The sequence below is a fragment of the Fringilla coelebs genome, assembly GCF_963513975.1.
Source record: "Fringilla coelebs genome assembly, chromosome: 4".
In the NCBI taxonomy this organism is placed as follows: Eukaryota; Metazoa; Chordata; class Aves; order Passeriformes; family Fringillidae; genus Fringilla; species Fringilla coelebs.
The window spans coordinates 32,312,110-32,330,813 of record NC_140032.1 but is presented as its reverse complement, the minus strand read 5'-3'; the positions used below and the strand labels follow the sequence as shown (position 1 = coordinate 32,330,813).

Sequence of the window (18,704 nt, the reverse complement as noted above, 5' to 3'; positions counted from 1 at the left end):
ACCTCACTTTATTTTCCTAGTTTTTTTAGTGTTTAACATCTCTCTTCTCCCTTGGGTTTATACCTATCTGCTTTTATTTCTTCTGCTTCCTGTTACACCTTTTCCTTCATTCCCTACTATCCATCCTCTTATTTACTGCATGTGACATGCTGAAGTGTCACTTTCCCTCTCTACCTACACTGCGACACCATCTGCTAAAAGCAGCAAACATATCAGCCCAAATGATCTGTCTTGCATATACAAATTTGCACTTCAGGTCACTTCTCAAAGGCTCCTTCTAGTTGTTCTTAGGAAGGCAGAGAGCAGGCTCAACAGCAAGCCAAACATTACTACATTCATTTGGAAAGAGGAAGACTCAGCATTATGACTGAAAGCATGCAGCTTTCACACACATTTACAAGAGTCAAGAAGGAAGAGCATATTTCACCTGGATGCATTCTGTAAAAAAAGTAAGCTTCTCAGTAATTTAGTACAACAAACAGATGCTTACCTCAACAATTCTCTCAAACATATGAGCCAGGGGCAGGAATGATATCAAAACATCCTCAGAAGAAGGCACAAATGATTTCTGGAAGTGTTAGCAAAAGTTAAATTCTTATTGAGTCTATTTTGCCTAAGTTAAACACAATAGTAAAATCTAGCAGCTAAACTCTAGAGCACAGCCCCTGCTTTAGTTTTGCTTGTAATGAAGCTGCATTGTCTTTCTTTCATTAAAGACTACAGCAATGACTTTCTAGCATGAGTAAAGACACAGTAGAAACAATCTTTTAGAGTTTAGTGACCAGATTATTACAATTTATCATTCATAGAATTCTGAAAATAAATTCTGATATAAATCCATTACATATATTGGGAGGGTAGGGGGACAAGAGAGATTAAAATAGCATTGGTTTGAAAAAATACACTTTCATCTAAGATTAGGAAGTTTGTTTACCTGATTTTCACTAAGGTTAATATCAAAAATACCTTACATGAGCTAATTGTGAGACCAGTTGCTTAATTTAGAAACAGTACTCCTTGCACTTACACGAAACACTGTAAGCCCATGGCAGAATGTAATCTACATTCACATCAGGATCATTATATCCCTTTGGTTACATCAGAACAGACTGGAAATCTGTTGGGTTCTTGACCCTGAGAGAACAACCAGTAAACACTGACTTCTGACTAGTAGGCACAGAGTACTGTCAAGTTACATTTTCACTTGGATCTTACTAAAGCTTAAGACCAAAGTTAGAGATTTCAATGTTTGTTTTACTCATAAGATTATTTCCCTTCAAGCAAGTCCACAATCTTTATCTTTTCAGTTTACCTCTGTAGTTTTCATAAAAGCTGAAGCATTGCTGACTATGTTTTGATGAGTAATCATAGCTCCTTTAGGGTTTCCTAAGGAAGAAGGACAACAGGATTCAACAGTGAAATTCAGATCCTAATGAGATAGCATTCTTTGATATTAACAAATTTCTTTGTGTATCAATTAAACAAAACACTACCAAGAACAGCTGGCAACAGTTAAGTAATCAGTTTATGATGAAGTCTTACAACTTTTTAAGGAGCCCAAAGCTTTAAGAAATCGCCATATTTTTGGATATGTTTCTCATTCAAAATTCAACTCTTCTGTGAAAATGCAGATACCAAATCCAGATTAATTTCTGTTCTCACATCTGTTTTAAAAATATAGCTTGCTGCTATATTCTTTCCGTATGCTCCATGCCAGAGGGTATGAACTTCACAAATGTCAAATGAGTGGCATCTAGACAGTCTGTTTTGGTCTTACAGCAAGGTTCTTAGACCTATGGAACAATCTTGCTGATAAAGTACAAAACAAGACTATGAAAGAATTGATAGTCGGAAGTCTGATGCAGAGCCCTTATGATTATGTAAATACAAATGCATTATTTGTTTCCAAGTCCAAAAACATAACACCTCCACCTCCCAATACTGCAACTCTGTGCTAATAAACAGGAAAAAAAAATTAAAAATCCAAGGGAACTTTAACATAACACTACCCCAGCTACTACTTGCCAAAAAGGTGCAGCAGCAGGGGGAAATCTTGGGGGGGTAAATAGGAGGGCTTCTGAATTAATTTTGCACATACAGAATAATAAATTCTACATAATGTAACGAGGTGTACCTGTAGTTCCACTGGTGAAACAGATGACTGCTAGATCTTCTGGCTTTGGAGGCTATGAGAGTGAAGAAAGTATTAGTATGGTTAAGACAGCAAGGGAAAACATTTTTTGGGACAATACATCAGGGTACTGGTGTTATTTCTGAGCTATGGGAGATAGGGAGATTTGCTAATTTGATCTAAAGAATGCTAACCAGTATCACATTGTCACTTGAACCAATTTCACACTTACCATCGGTTTTTGCCTGTGTGCTCTTCCTAGATCCTACAGAAAGGAGAAGGGAGAGAAAAATTGTAGACAAACATCTAGTTTTCTTGTTTTAAATTTACCAAACATTACTAAATACCATAATACTTTTAGACACTCTGTTAAGGCATTTCAACTTGTTTAGCAACCCAGTGCCCATGGCTGGAGGGTGGATGGGAACCAGATCTTTAAGGTTCCTTCTGACCAAACCATTCTGTGATTCTCTGATTAATGTAAGAGTAACAAAAGCTTTAAAGCACATTTCAGAAATACACAGAATAACTACCATGTTCTACAAATTAAAAAATGTCAATTTATCTAAAACTCACAAGGCTTTTCTCCAGCTAATAAACTAGAAGTCATTCCCTAGGGAAGCCCAAGGTTATGATAAGACAACAGACAATCATTCCTATACCTCATGCAGAAGGTGTGCTGCCAACAATTATTGGTTAAATGACAAAAGATTCATCTCAGCCAAGCACCTCCAAGAAAGACTGAGTTTCCTTTCTGGTTTGAACTCGTTCTATACAGGAGAAACTCATCCAGAGACCTCCTTCCTCAGTTATTCAGACCTGACCACTAAATGTTAGGGTTCTTTAGGCAGAAGGGAAAGGATACCAAAACAATCCTTTTACCACCAAGGGTATAGCAAATAAGAGGAAATATTTGCAAGCCAGTGTTTCAATGTTTAGTATTTATAAGCTTTAAAGTTTCAAACCAAGACTTACTCTACTGTCATGCCTATTTAAAACTAGAAACAATACTAGCTTAAGGGCTTATACAAGTTAAAGAGGACCTTCTGTTAAGTGTATCTTTGGAAGAAGTGTACCTTTGAGGATACACATCAACTTCATCACTGCCTTAACATTCCAAGTACACAATAATAGCATATGCACTCCTTTGAATTCTAGACTTCTTTAGTATCGTGTACCTCTTAGATTTACCCAAGGAGGTTTAAGACAAAAGGAATGTCTGGAAGCACAGTTAACATTCCCATACCTGTAGGCTTGCCTTTTTGAAAGGGTGCATTATGCAAAGATTTACCACTATGGCAACATAGCTGCCTGCTCAAAACAGCACCTCCACTTCAGGTACCACCGACAAGCTCAGTACCTCCCTACAATGTGCTTTGAGTAAAATCTGGGATTTACTGAATATACAGCTAAAGTCTCCAGACACTTGTTTTGATCTCTTACAACAAAACTCCACCATCTCGTCCCATTAAAGAGCCATTTATTTACTCAGCTACAAGAATCCACACAATACATATAGATATTGGGCATCAGAAACGAAGCTGATGGCTTCTGGGGCATACACAGAGGATGGTTCACATAACACATGCACAGCTGAGCAAGAAGCTCAAGCCAGAAATCCAGAAAACAGCCACTCAAAGCTAGAAATAGTCATTCTAGTCTAAGCTCCTAAACACCTCATAGTTACCTTTCCAGAGACACTAAGTCTCTAGCCCCTTAAAAAAAAAAAAACAAGTGACAAAACTTTCCTGTTCACTGAAGGACTATTACAATTATTTAAACTTGCCTCTAACTTCTTGTCAGAGATTTAAACAAAAGGCTTTTGGAACACCTATTACTTAACACTTGATGTTTGCATTAATGAAATAAGAGCTATAAGGTACTACTGAACATCACTACTTAAGCATACAAACACCTTTTGTAAAGACAACATTTACCCTCAGTTTTGTTTTTCCATAGCTAGAAGATCCAGTGGAAAGCATCTTCCTCTGTCAAAAACTGCAGTTCAGCTCAAGGAAAGAATCTCATTTTAGTCAAACAACTTACAGTTGGGCCACTTTTTCTAAGCTTAACCCAACCCTTTGGCCAGTGAACTGTAAGCCATTTAACTCTAGCTCTACTTCCTGTTCTTAGCCCCATTTTAACCTTACTGACTCTTACTGAGGCCAGTTTGCTAGTCAGTCTTTTGAAAGAATGTGTGCTGACATTTTTCTATCTTTACCAGAAGGTGGCCCTATTAACATAGCCATCTCAACTGCTATGATAACAAGTTGAGTGAAATGAGGCATTTCACACCAGTTACTGACACCTGCACAAGACAAGTACATACATCTGGAGACAGTCAAAGTCTAGTGAGCCAAGCCTTCATCAGAACTACAGCTGAAACCAGGCTAAACCCAATTTCATAATCTCAGAGCAAAGATATATACTTCATGCAATTTGATCCTGTAAGAGGGTTCTCTAAATGAGTGAAGTTATGAAATAAACTTGCATAAGAGATCTACGCAGAAAAAAAGTACATGCAAAACCAAGACTTGGCATCAGGTAGTTAATTAAATGATTGATACTTCCAAAGCCTGAAAGTTCATTCCCCTATATCACCATAACCTTATTCTGTAAGAGGTTGACTGACATGTTCCTTCTCCCCCAGAAAACATCTTGTAGATACAGCGTACAGGGAAAAGTGCTATTTTTCACAAGACCAAAACCTACACATGCTCTTCTTGAAATAAGAATTTCTGAAATATTAGTCACAGTATATAATTATCACATTATGCTTCACATGGGCAAGCCTTAACACTAAGATCTAGTCTTCAGTCTTGGAGGAAGCTTTCATGCTGTCATCTTGGTATATCTACTTTTATACTTTAAGAATTGTGAAATACCATTAGCAAGTTGTTTTCCTCCTATTGCTTTTTATATTTTTGTGTAAACTTCAATCCAAGAGATAGTTAAGGATTTTGAAACTAATCCATGGCAAGCAAACGGGATTAAAGCAGTTAAGCAGGTTAAGCATTCTTACCTCTATTTCTCTCATGCTGAAGACTTCCACACCACACTTTTTACCACGTTCCACAAGATCCACGCCAAAAGAATCCATTATAACAATGGTGTTGAGTATTGGAGTTTCTCCCTTTTCCACACTGGTTAGCAGAAGTCTGGCCTTGTCAGGTTTGTCACAGAAAACCAATGACAAGTCAGCTGATGAAAAAGAACTATATTATCAATATGACAAGTTCAGTTTAGACTAGATCCATACATACTACAGTATGTTGCAACGGAAGGCTTTTCTGAAGAAGGCTACAGTTCTGCCCTCACTCAGCTCTGCCATCATATATTCAGTTGCTGAGCTACTGAAAGCATCCTACCTTTGTTCACAATGTACGTAATAGCTTCAGCTCCCAGTGTATCATAGAGTGGCACCACCACCATGGAGAAGGCATAGCATGCCTGTTCAATGATGACCCACTGCACAAAGAGAAGAGATAGAAGTCACTACATTTTGCTTATTGTAACAGACCTCCAAGAAAGATTCATTTTTAAAACCTAACAAGGAAGCTAATAGGACACAGCTCACATGGACAAGACTTTTTAGAAAGTGACAGTTTGTATTGTTTTTTTCACTTTGAAGACCTACTCAATTTTTATCTGTGGAAGAAAGAAAAAAATCCCCAAATAATAAAGAGCTATAGGAAACAATCTAATATAATTCAACCATATCCCTAAAAGTATTATTAAATACTTCTGAAAAAAGCAGTAAACATTAACTGTCTCCTTAGTTTACCTACTAACAGAGAGTAAGAGTATAGTACTTTTTATTGGGTTTATGTTATTGAGATAGGCAAAGCTTTCAATTTTCCTTATTACCATGAATCAGTGAAGGACTCACTTATGTCTTGACCACACGTTAAATTTATATACACACAGTATTCTTACCCTTACATTATGCACATCTCATTTGATGGTCAGACATGCAACACATGCAATTAAAGTAAAAGTCCTTTGGAGAGTCAGCCCCAGAAATTTTCTCAGCATTACTCAAGACTAACCATTCTTATTTATAGGAGGACTTCTATTAAAAAATGCAATTACATCCCTGCAAGCTGCAGTAAGAAGGATTTACCTGCTAATGAGTATAGTACTCAATAAGCATAATGAATATTGCAGCCTTATGATGTGTTATTCAAGTTATGCTTTATAGCCAGCCTATTTTCATCTGAAGTATCATCAAGGTAAGACAGTAATGCAATTCTTTTTTTCTGATAGTAACTTGTTTGTAACCAACTAGCTACACCAAAATACAGAACAGCATGCAACTTCTCAAATAGGAACCTCCAGACACATGAAGAGGTGAGCAGAACTACAACATTTCTGATTTTCCCATCAAAGACTGACAAAAACTCTCAGTACCTTTTGTCAGTTCCAATGACAGAAACTGAACAGCACGCATCTTTAACTTACCAGAACTTAAAATTCAGTAAGACTTGGACTAACAAGGGTGTTTCCTTTACCCTCCTTCAAATTGTTACACTTTCAGGGCTTTTCAGGACGAGCAGCTACTTCACCCCCACATGATGACAAGTTTAAACATGATTCAGCTGATTATTCCATAAAATATCTAATAGAGACTGTGGTAAAGTTGCCAAATCTTAGTTTTACAAACTGTTTATTAGGGACCAGTTTCCCAAAGTACTCTATTGATTCAGACAGCCTTAAACACAGGAAATTTTTCTGAGAGAATTCATGCAATGGGCAAATTGTACACCTCTTGTCCAAAAAGACTTCTTATAAAACTAGTGCAACAAAACAGGTAACTAGACTTTCATGAAGACATTACACATACTGGTAAGTCTAAGCAGGCACATTTATAATAGCCATGAAAGGGTCCACTGAATAGTTCTTGCTAAATGGCATCCTCCAGGACATGTAAAAAGGGAGCAATTGGGCTGCTGTTCAGCAGCCAGAAGTTTAGAAGTTATTTTAATAGGGTGGGGGTCTGCTACAAAAAGACTTCAGAAGACTTCTATAGCTATGCACACAGCCATAAAAGCTTCCTATTGCAGCCTCACGCAACTCTTGTACAACATTCTCAACAGTACAACCAGCATCTTTATTTTCTGGGCTACCAAGACACTTTTTTCTATTTTGCATCTAAAATTATGAGTAAATGTAAATGTCAAAAATTACACTCAAGTTCTCTCAAAGCCCAAGCAAGCAACTATTACTAAATATAGGCAGTCAAGACTTTTAGTTTCTTTTCTGACATGGCTCTGATCTTCTGTTAGGGAAAACTTCATTGTTGTGTTTTCTCTCAATGAAAACAAAACCTCCCCACTTCCAATAGAGATGACTGTTTTCCAGGAACTCAAAGAAAGTAATACTTTTATTTACAAAATTTTGGTTTTGCTAGGATTTTCCCCATTAGGGGATTTCCCCAGCAGCTGTTCCCTGAAATAACAAATATGAATAATTTCACACACACACACAAAAAAAATCTTCACATATTCTCCTGTCTGGATTAGTGATTATGACTGGAAAGTCACAACATCCATCCAGTAGTTTTGAGCAGGGAAAATCCCAGATTTAAAATTGCTGGTTAAAAAAAAACCTTTTAATCTCAGTCCTGACCCAACTCAAACTTAAGCATTTTATTTCTGTGATCCAAGAGCAAAACTCCATGCTCTCCTCCAGAAATTCACTAACCCAGCAGAGACTTTGCACACTTAGATCTATAGGGAAACAATTCAAATTGGCACAACAAAAACATCTGTCTCCCTTTTTTACTTCTGGTTCATCATGTCGTTGCACAGGAAGCTGAAGTGTAGAGTCTGTACCTTCATGTCATTTAACAGCTTCCTAACTGAGTATATTCCAGCCTTCTTTATTACAGAAATAAATCTACAGCTTTTAGAAATAGAATTCCATCAGGAAAACCCAAGACCTTTGGAGTTTCTTAGGGTGTAGCCTGAGAGAGAAAGAAGGACGCCACAGTCACTTGCCAAGCAGCTTGAATTTCAGTGGCAAAAAGAGACCAAGACACTGATAGAACTTCTAACTCTGTCAGAACTGTGGATGCCCTTTGATAATGGCAAGCACAAACAGGAGTGTTTAATCAAGAGGGACTGCATCCTTTTGATAAAGGGTAAGAAGCAGTCCCCTGTCTTAATATACGTTTACACTGAACTAGCTCAATGCAGCAAGTACTAGCTCAAACTACTAAACACAAACCTAGGTTCAAGAAATTCAGTTCCATAAAACAGATTTAATAAACAAGTCTAGCAAACTGAATATTTCATAATTTTTTTAGAAAGGGCAATCTAGAACCACTTTATGGATTAAAATGGATAGGCACTATCAACCTGAATATCCCAATGGTTGTCTCAGGTGATTTTTAATTGTGCCCCTTTCAGTCTTTCTACCCATTTTTATTAAATTAGTTTACAATTTTTGCTTTCAGCAGTTGTCCCCTCCCAGAATCTTTGTGCCCAGGGCCTCTGGCAGAAACAAGAATTATCACCTTAACACATTTTTGTCTAAATATTTAATCACTAAGTGTTCCTTGGTGTTTTAAATTTTAAACACCTTCTTGTGACTTCCTGTCACTTTCAACTATCTAGGCTCTCCAATGTTATTTTTAAAGAGAAATGAAGTAGTGTTTACATTCACTAACTACGTTCACTTCCTATTAAACAAGCCATCTCCATAACATGGAAACAAGACAATTAGTTAAGTTCTTCTGAATTCCCTGATTTTTTTTCTGCTTTCCAGCCTTCTGCATTTAGCTCTAGAGGCAAAAAAGTGAAAAAAAAACCAAAACAAAACAAAAACCAAAACACAACAATGTATGATATTAACCATTGTGGCAACTACTAGTTTTGGTTCTTAGGTAAAAGGCACCATGTCTATAGCTCATGGGTCTACAATGTCAGTCTTTAGGCTTTTCCTAATACCAAATGGGCTCTCAGTAGGGAAGTACCCTGCCAAGAAGGAAAGGAGTAGACCATTTTAGTAATGGCCAGACCACAAATACACAAAATGTTAGTTCAATTACCTCAGGTCTGTTTTGTGAAAAGATTCCTATATACTGAACATGAGACGGTTTGAAGCCTCGGTGGAGTAATGCAGAACCCACATTCTCAGCTCTGTCCGAAACCTGGAGGGGCAAGAAAAGAGGGAGAGCAAATAAAAAATAAGAGCAAGCTCATAACTGCTAACTCTCCTCAACAATTATTAATTGGTATGAATGAGAGAAGGAGAGAAGTTTTTTTAGGCTATTTTGGATACCCTCTGTGCTCTGATAACCTAAACAGTGAAGTGCCATTACACAGCATTGATTGTATTTATTACACTTGTACTCAATATGCAGCAGAAGAAACACTTGATCCAATCAAACTTGAAAGTGTTAAGTATAAGTTTACAAGTTCAGCACACAAACACAGAAAAGGCTGTTTTGCTGTACCTGTGTTAAACCCAAGAAGTGACCCTGGAACAATTAAACATAATATTTCTGTTTAATCACAGGCATTATGTACATCCTCCTTTTACTTCATTCAGTGCCTATGGGAATAGCATTTCTCCCTTCAAAAAACAATAGAATAAGGAGGCAAAACCCACTTAGTTCTATTAACAAAGCTTGGGAAGGCAATTTTCTAAATTCTTTTTGTATAGCACATGACTTGAAACCATGTTAGTCACATGACCCCAAAAGCAAAGTTTAATAAAAGAGGTATGCCTAACAAATTCACAGCAAAGTCACCTTGGGAAAAAAGTGAGGTCTGTTACACACAGAAGGTTAGTGACCTTAACACTATCCAGTAGGCGAGGTTTATGCAAATTTGAAGACCAACTGATTAAATCAGGAACAACCTGAGTGTGCACAGCTGTTAATGGAGATTTGCATACAGATATTTTCAGAGATCAAGAAGCAGCATGCTGCTAGTTAGAAGTACATCTGCTTGCACCCTATACAACTGTCATTCAGACTATGGAGACAAGGTGTCAGCAAGCCCAAACATCACCTGTGGACAGAATTTCTCCTAGTGTAAAGTGAGCCTCTTGGAAGCAAGCACAGTCTGAGCCCCTGAGCATTACTTCAAACCCGCTGCTTCGCCCAAGATCTAAACAATTAATCATTGAGATGTCAAGATAACAGTTTTATTTCAGAATTATTTGGGGTTCACAAAACAAGTGCAGGAGGTGCTCTTCTTTCTCTCCCTTGCATATATTTAACGCTGTTCCTTTAAAACACTGTAATAGGAACTAAAAGCTTTCTGCAATATTCTGCTACTACTTTAAAACATATAAATAATTCAGATTTGTTATATCACATTACTGGATGCTGTATCAATGGTCTCAGCAAGCAATAGCAAGTCTAGTACTAAGAGACTAGTTACCTCTTTATAGGAGATCCATTCATACGGCTGGTTTGGTTTTCTAAAACCAAGACATGGACCATTATCTAAAAACAAAAAAAAAAATAATTACTCAAAATTCAACTCCAACTCCTTTGTCCCGACACCACTCTGGGTGTTAAGCCCCTAGATTCTCAGCAGACACTTTCAGATGACAAATGGGGTTTTTTCAGGGGTGCAGAAAAGGAAGCTGAGAAAGGACAGATGCTACAAAGTTTAGGCCAAGGAATACAGGACTGACTTTATTCACAGAACTCTGTTTCACAAAATAGCAGTTTAATTTGTCCTCAAGACAATTCACATCCAATACATTCATCATATTGCTAGACAGAGACCCCCTATGCCCAGCTGCATTCCAGAAGAGTTCAAATACGTAGTTCCTGACATATTTAAAGTATCTTTAACTTTAGACTTACTTGATACTTGTAAACCCCTTTGGAAAATATCATAAACTGTTCTCACATCATCATAGTAGTACAACAACAGTTCATTGCTGTTGAGAAGAGAGGACCTTCGAGCATGCTCACCGCCCTAAGAAAAGCAATTAGAAAGGTTAGACACCCTTGTTGGCTTGAAGGAATATTCTTCTTGAGAGAACTTGAGAACTATGCAAGGCTTTCCAGGACATTGCTTCAAGAGTCAAACTGCTCCCTACATTACCAAAAACCTACCAGGCAAAATCTTATTCCTCAGCTACCTATGATAGTAAAGAACAAATGAGAACAGTAAAGCCTAACAAGGGGCATTTTGTCCAAAACACTCTCTTAACAAATATTTTACTCTATTAGTGCAATATAGACCATAATTAATTTCATCCAGCTTCCTAAATCCAGCCTCAGAGCAGTCTAGACAGAATAGTAATGGGGCAACCCCAATATATCTTTCTAAGACGACAGAACATAACCTCACTTCAATACATAGTTTCAAAACCTAAATTATTTTAAGCATGGTCACCAATATCCTAAACAAGTGTTCTCATAAGCAAAATATTCTGTTGCAGATAGAGTCCTTTAATCAAATTAAAAGTTGCATCTTACAAAAAAGGCTTTCCTCCTGATTTATTTGAACGCAGTCAAGACAATACTGTCTCGAAACTTGAAATCACCAATTTTTAGCTGTTGAGCACTTGGATAAACTAAAACTGGAAGTCAATACAAGAATCTAATAATTCGGATATAATACTGCTTTTTTTTAGAGTGACTGATTAAATAATCTCATTTTATAGAGAGCAATCAAGTTTCACAAAGTACAATTATGCAATTATTATTAGGCCACAGTTGTTAATTAGTCCTGTTATGATGACAGGCCTACAAGCAAGTTTTTATCAGGAACAGCCCAGCTGGTTAAACAGAGGGTCTTGAGTAAACACCATGTAAGATTTTCTCTATCAGCATAATCAATTTCTGGCTCTTTCAGAAAGTCAAACCTTAGACAATTCGGGCACAGATTTAGTTAGTCTATCCTTCACAACTAACATCTGTTCATATGTAGTCATGGTTCTTCTCATGTTTTCAAAGTATTCTGGAAGACCAGACACCTCCTGTTCATGTATAAGCTACATGAATACAGGTTTGTGTACAGAAGATGTCATATTAGCCATGTCTATAGAAATCAGCTAGCACATAAAAGGCACAGAGAGGAAAAATATTTTTACACTAAAACAAGCCTAACTTGTTTTAGCAAAACAGTATGAGTAATGCAGTGCTTGCCACTCCTTTGACAGTAAGCAGAAACGTACACTGTGAACATGACCCAGAACAAGTTAATGAGTGGCTTACCTCTAAAAATTCGTAACATTAGAAATTCAAGAGTATACTTGCTCTCAGACCAACATCTACTCTACAGGAAATTAACAGATCACCAGTACATGTCTCTGCCTGGAACGAAAAGCAAGACTGCTTGCTTTATTTCACTGGGTTCTCAGATCTTGGATAATCAAGGTCATCTTATAGGTTTTCCCAGTGTTGCCACTCTGGAGCTAATCTAAGAAAGATCACACAAGGTAGTTTGTTACCATGGCCACAGGTAACATCAACAAGCCCAATGTATCACATGTACCACAACTGACATGCTATAATTCCCACATCAGGTGAAATACAATAGCCTAGCCATTCCTCAGCAAGAGTCAAGAAGTATTTGTTTCTCCTCTTGTGGGCTACTACAGTTTTGTTTACATGTCCTATTACACAGCACTACAAAAGCAATTTTTTCAGGGCCTGAGGCACGAACCAAATTTGAAGATGAGTTATCAGACAGTACACTGCTTAGATACAAGACTGAGGGCACTGTCCTTCTGAAAAAAGAGGAACTCTGTAACAGACTGCTGTTGAAAAGTTCCCATTGGTCCTTTTAAGTTTTGGTAAGGGGAAACAAACAACTTTCAGTTTTGCTTACTTTGTTCTTTTCCCTATAGTAAAGTAGAATTCACTGATTTTCAACAGTCTTAGAATAAAAGTTTTTCAAAAAAACACCCAGCTCCTTGTGTGAAGGCCGTAAGGAGTTCAACATTATTGATGCAGTGAAATACTCCCAGATACGCTGAAGGTCAAACCAGGAGCATAATGCAAGGTCTGAACTTACTCATCTACTAAGCAACAGAACTCAGCTACATTTTGCTTGAAAGCAGCAAGAACTACTGTTTTAAGACCTAGTTCAAATGGTCCTTTATCCAGAATGTTTGTGCAAATATGAGGGAAAGTTCTGTTTGCAGCAAACCTTTTTAAAGATCACTGGTCATTACCACTAGGTATCTGAATCCCAGGACTGGGATGTTTGGCTGACTTCACACAGGTTAGTTTGAATGGTATCTAATAGATCAGTCCAGTAAAAAGATAAGCAGTCAAAAGGGTTGTCAGTTTTAATAACTGTTCTTAAAATAGCCAGGCAATAAAATCTGATTAATTTGAGAACAGATTCTAGTTACTTGTGCAAAGCAGCCCTTGCAGCAGCTCAGGGACTTGCAGGAAATTAACCTACTACACATCAAGTGCTAGTCATTAAGTAAAACCTTGGCATTGGTTAAAAATAGCAGTATCTGAAGGAAACAGAGTGTATATTACTCTATCAAGGCCTATTCAGGTCATATAAATTAACTGCTTTTGTTCAATCCAAGGGTTTGCCTCTTGTTGACAAAGGCTTCCTAGGATTAGCAGTAATGTCAAAGCATGCTGTAGACTCCACCATGCCTCAGAGAGGAGAGAAACTTCCCTTTACCTGAGAGGGAAAGTACACTAGCAAGGAGTGCTTACGTCACCAACACACTTATTCTGAGCAGCAAGTAGTATAAACCAGAGTTTTCAAGCCAGCCATGTAATTTTAAGCATGCTACTCCCTAAGAAAGCATACAGCACCTAAAACTGATCATTCACAGGGAGATAAGCACATGTGCAATCACATGATTCTTGAAAGACAAGGCATGCTAGAATTCTGGTAGTGTATCAGAAGAACGTAAGAAGACTTAAAAAGTTTTCATGAGTTGAATACTTCTTTCCATATTTGATTATCTTTTCTTAAGGGAACAAAAAAGCCAGTCAAATCCAGTCTTACTTCTAGAAAATACTGACATCCTAATATTTATTTCTATTCTATTCTTCTACATAGCATAAATTGGAACAAAAGTTTTTAACTGAGGATTTCATATATTTGACAGCCATACACCTGCACACAAAATCAACAGCTGTTAGTCACCAGTGGAAAGAAAGCAATCTACAGGCAGACAGATCCAGATGTGGATGACATCCCTGGAAGTGTTCAAGGCCAGGTTGATAGGGGCTCTGGGCAACCTGGTCTAGTGCAATGTAACCCTGCCACGTCAGTAACTCTTTGCACTCATTTTCAACTACGTGTGCAATCTTTTTGCTCATCCAGAGATTGTTAAAATGGGTCATGGGGTACTGGCCTACCAAATCAAAACTTTGGAGAGAAGGGAAGTGACCTGGAACAACAGTAAACAGGATCTTCTTTCCCCGATATGAAATTTTGAAGATACAATCACAGAACACGTAGAAACCCTACTCCAGTCAATGACCTCACTTATTTCTTTGGCATCTAACAAAGTTAAGTCACAAATAAGAATTATGTAGAAGCTTTTTTCTGGTTCAAATTTCTTTCTGTAAATGAACAGGTAGAGTAGATAGTAAAACAGTAGCAAAGAGGCATTGCCTTCTGACATGTCTTTATTGGAGCAACTGCTCAGGCCTTTTAAAATTGTATTGTTCAGGCAGAAAAAAATGCTTAGACAATTTCAGAGCAGTATTTGATTTTTTTTCCCTGTAGCAGTGACAACCCACCTTTACATATACATGAGAAAATGGAGTATATGAAGTTAAATTTTAAGCAAAATATAGTGAGAACCTGAATCCTGAGCACTGTGACAGTCTTGTCACTGTTATAGGAGTAGCAATTTCAATATGCATTTGGAACTTAATCAAATGAGATTGTATGCTTTGAATCAACATTTTAAACATTATTAATAGTTCAGATACAACCCTTAAAGAGAACAAAATTAGACAGATCTTATTCATTTCAAGATATTCTCCAAGTTTGAGCTCTTATCACTGCAACATGCTAACACATTCAGGTGTTTCTCATTTAAGTCTTACTAGTATTTAGTCCATTAAAACACATTTTCTAAAGAGGCAGTGAAAATAATACTGTCATACCTATCTTGCTCTGATCAGAGAGCCAATTAGTGTAATTGGATCAATGATGCATTAAGTAGCTTAGTGAAGTCTCATACCACCAAGCAATGATTTCAATCTCTGAATTCAACAGTGACAAGTAATTTAACTTGAAGAAGTAAAGGCAGTGAACTGAGACTGCTGTCAAGAGTCTCAAGCAAATAAGCATTTTTCAAGGGATTTATGGACAGCTAAAAGCTACTGTCTTACCATCTTAAAATGCAATGCCCCCCAAAAATCTGCTGAAGTCTACACTGCCTAATGAGGCACTCAACAGCTGGAAAACTTGCACTGCTAGCTCATTCCAGCAACCAAGATATGCTGGTTTACAAGACTATTGTCTACACGTCTGCTCACAGACTTGGAAAAGCTCATCAAGAAGTGAGATCTAACTTCTAGATCCTTACTCTACACGTTGCTTGAACAAAGGTTTTTTTTGACACTTATCACATTATGACTGGAATTTTTTGTTTCCCTTTTGTGTTCTTCTCATAGCAGATCACTATCTGCTACAGTAACACAATGTGTCCCTACACTTGCTGCAGGTTCCACCGAGATCAGGAAATAAACTGTGAATGGAGGCCAACTAATGTGTCATTCTTCAATCTCAACAGTATAAAACATTGAAAAAAGTGCCCAATTTGAAGTAATGACAGGAGTTTGCTAGAGTTCATGAAGTTGACCTACTGTAAGTTTCAAACTCTGCCACATTTGTTCACATCACTTTGTAGTCACATCTGGTCTTAAGCACAAGAGTCATGTTAATTTCATTTGATACAGGACAACTAGATGCAGTCTATCCATGCAGAAGAATGTAGTGTAAAGGGAGACTTCAGTTCCAAGTATATATGTGTGCATAAAAATCTACAGTAGTAGGCTCTGACTATCATCAGTAAGGCAAGAAGCTGTCAGCTTTAAAATTTTACATTTTCTAATTATCGCCCTTAAAGATCACAACCTTCCAAAACTCCCCTTCCTTCAAAAGGAGAAAACACCTTGTCTATCCTGAATAAAGAGAACACTCTTGAAAGAATTAGTATTTGACTTGTAGTGAGCAAGAGAATCAATAAAATTACAACACCCAAAAACCACCAGCCTTGCAATCTGCTGTCTATATGTGCTCACAAAGCAACAGTTTCTCCCACTCAGACTCTTCTTCTATTTGACTTCACTTTTTAAAAGCCACCACCTAAAAGTAACTCTGCTTCTAAAAAGTGTAAGACAAAAGCTAAGCTAACATCCAGAGTTTAGTAGGTGGCTGGTTTAATTTCAACTTACTCTATGGCTGGGATCTCTTGGCAGACTAATATTTCTTTTCACAGATCATCTGAGGACAATTAGTACCCTCCTGATGCTTGTAACACAATATAAAGTCTCATGTGTCAGCTATTATACACTAAAAATAACAGAAGAGTTATTAGCCTAATCAGTATATACCAGTATACATACTCTGACCCCAAGAACTAATTTAATAGGTCATCATGTGGCCAGGAATTGAAAACTACACTGTGCCAACTCTAATATGAACAAGTTTTGTCACTAGTGAGATCAGAACCTCAGTTGTCTCAGCAGAATCTGCTTCTCCTGTGATAACCAGCTTGAGGCCTGAGGAAATAACTTTTCATATTCAGAAAGCCAAAACCATGAGTTCAAGCCACATTTCAGAAATGTATTCTCCCCACAGTACAGGTTTAGAAACACCCTAATGTAAATCAAGTCTTTGGTCTCTCTCAATGCTGCATTTAGGGTTCAAATTTCAGTGAACTACAGCATCCATCAAGTGGCACTTACCTCTACTTCCACAGACTGCATTGCTAAATCACATGGTGGCTTTATTGCTTTTGGTCTTGTTGCATACCAGTAGGTTGTGAGAGCTGCAAAGGCACCGAAGCCCATCAGCGTGTTTGTCGGAAGGGTGCGTACATACTGCCTGACATCCCCAAGTTCTGGAATCCGTAGGTATCTGAACAACTCATGTGCTTGCATTGCAGTTCAGTGCAGTTGTTTCAATGCTGGAATCTGTTGGTATGAAAAAAAGTTGCACAAAAAAATCTGAAATCCGCTTTTGATTTGCTGTTACTGTAGGGCAGCGACATATGCTTTGTCCTACTGGCTTCCCACTGTCAAAATAACTTGATCTGCTACTAGGCCGGCAATATCTTTAGAAATCTGTGCTGCAACTAGGCAAGCAATTATTAGTTTATACTCCAGAAAATTAGCTGGGGCTGAGAAGCGGGAATTTCTTCAGGGTTTTAATATTTCTTTCAGCAGAGACTGCACTCAAATTTTAAAAAAAGAAGACCTTTTGTTAAAGAAGAGAATTTTACAAACGTAAAATAGTTATTTGTAGAGTAGATGTACTGTAAGATTGTTTAAACAGTTAGTCATCAAGTAGGGAAGTCTGGGAAATGAAGGGCAGGGGCATATGTTATCTTGCCTGCATGTAACAGAGTATCCCAATCCTACAGGAGCATAGAAGGAGCACCATTTTTCCTTTTCTAAGTATGTCCAGTAAAATAAATTCTTTTCTACTCTCCCCTCAGACATGCACAGAAAGGTCAGTACAGCAAGCTGCTTTCAAAGCCGGTATCCTCCCATAGCTCCTCCATGGTACTTAGCAAGTTTCCTATTTCTCCTAACACCATGCCAGTAATTTATCTCTGGTCATGAGGCAGACTAAGGCAGTGGCAAATGAGGCCCACAGCAGCAGCACGCAGCAATATAATCAAGCACAGGAAGCACATTTGATTTGTCACGTTCGCACAGAAGAAGAGCTGGAAGAGGCTGCTCCCTGCCAGCACTCACTGACACGGATATTCCACAGCAAGAACCAGCTGCAGAAAAAAAAAAAAAAAGGATTGCAGTCCGCTAGGCTGGTGCTCTCCTCTACAGCCAAGGTCTCCCGGGACGTCTGTCACATGCCAAAGGCCCGGCCGAAGCCCACTAGGGGAGAGGTGAGCGGGAGCAGCCGGCCCGCGCGGGGCCAATGGCAGCCGGCAGCGCTCACCCCACCGCGCTCAAGGGCGCCCGCGGGCCCCGACACCGGCACGGCCGCCCGACACCCAGCGACGGCTGGCAACGCTGCCCCGCTTGCTCGAAGAACAAAGAGATGTATTTACGTAGGTAATTTAGGTCCTAGCCATTTCCTACCGACAATAGAATTAAACAAAGGTCCTAGAGAATGTCAAAAGAGGTAGCTAACAGCTACAATCATTCACTGCCGCAAGGAGCCATCGCTGCAGGATGTGACATAAAAGACTCTGAAACCCAAACGTGCAGAATTATAAGTCTTAAGACCAATTAACGCTTCATATTTCTACAGGAACATCTCTAGTTTACAGTCTGACCTTGAAATCCTTACTGCTGCCATAAGTTATTCAGCCAGGCAACAGAAACGTGGTCTGGTTCACAAAATCTAACCAGTATTTGGACAAGATTTGCTAGAGACAGCAAAATAGTAATAAAATTAGTTCAAAGGGCCCA

At 38.2% G+C, this 18,704-nt stretch overlaps 1 protein-coding gene across 2 annotated transcripts in view; it reads right to left on the bottom strand.

Moving 5' to 3' along the window:
- The window catches only part of ACSL1 (acyl-CoA synthetase long chain family member 1), a 37,205-nt gene that overhangs the window by 10,960 nt on the left and 7,541 nt on the right, over window positions 1-18,704 (bottom strand). For both annotated transcript variants that reach the window (XM_084204148.1, XM_084204149.1), the window contains 10 exons: window positions 17,013-17,240; window positions 10,959-11,073; window positions 10,525-10,589; window positions 9,183-9,284; window positions 5,500-5,599; window positions 5,154-5,332; window positions 2,364-2,396; window positions 2,135-2,186; window positions 1,313-1,386; window positions 491-568 (listed from right to left, as the gene is read on the bottom strand). In XM_084204148.1, the coding sequence (XP_084060274.1) occupies window positions 491-568; window positions 1,313-1,386; window positions 2,135-2,186; window positions 2,364-2,396; window positions 5,154-5,332; window positions 5,500-5,599; window positions 9,183-9,284; window positions 10,525-10,589; window positions 10,959-11,073; window positions 17,013-17,207 (993 nt within the window). In that variant the 5' untranslated portion in view covers window positions 17,208-17,240. Of the gene's footprint in view, window positions 1-490; window positions 569-1,312; window positions 1,387-2,134; window positions 2,187-2,363; window positions 2,397-5,153; window positions 5,333-5,499; window positions 5,600-9,182; window positions 9,285-10,524; window positions 10,590-10,958; window positions 11,074-17,012; window positions 17,241-18,704 lie in introns of those variants that run through there.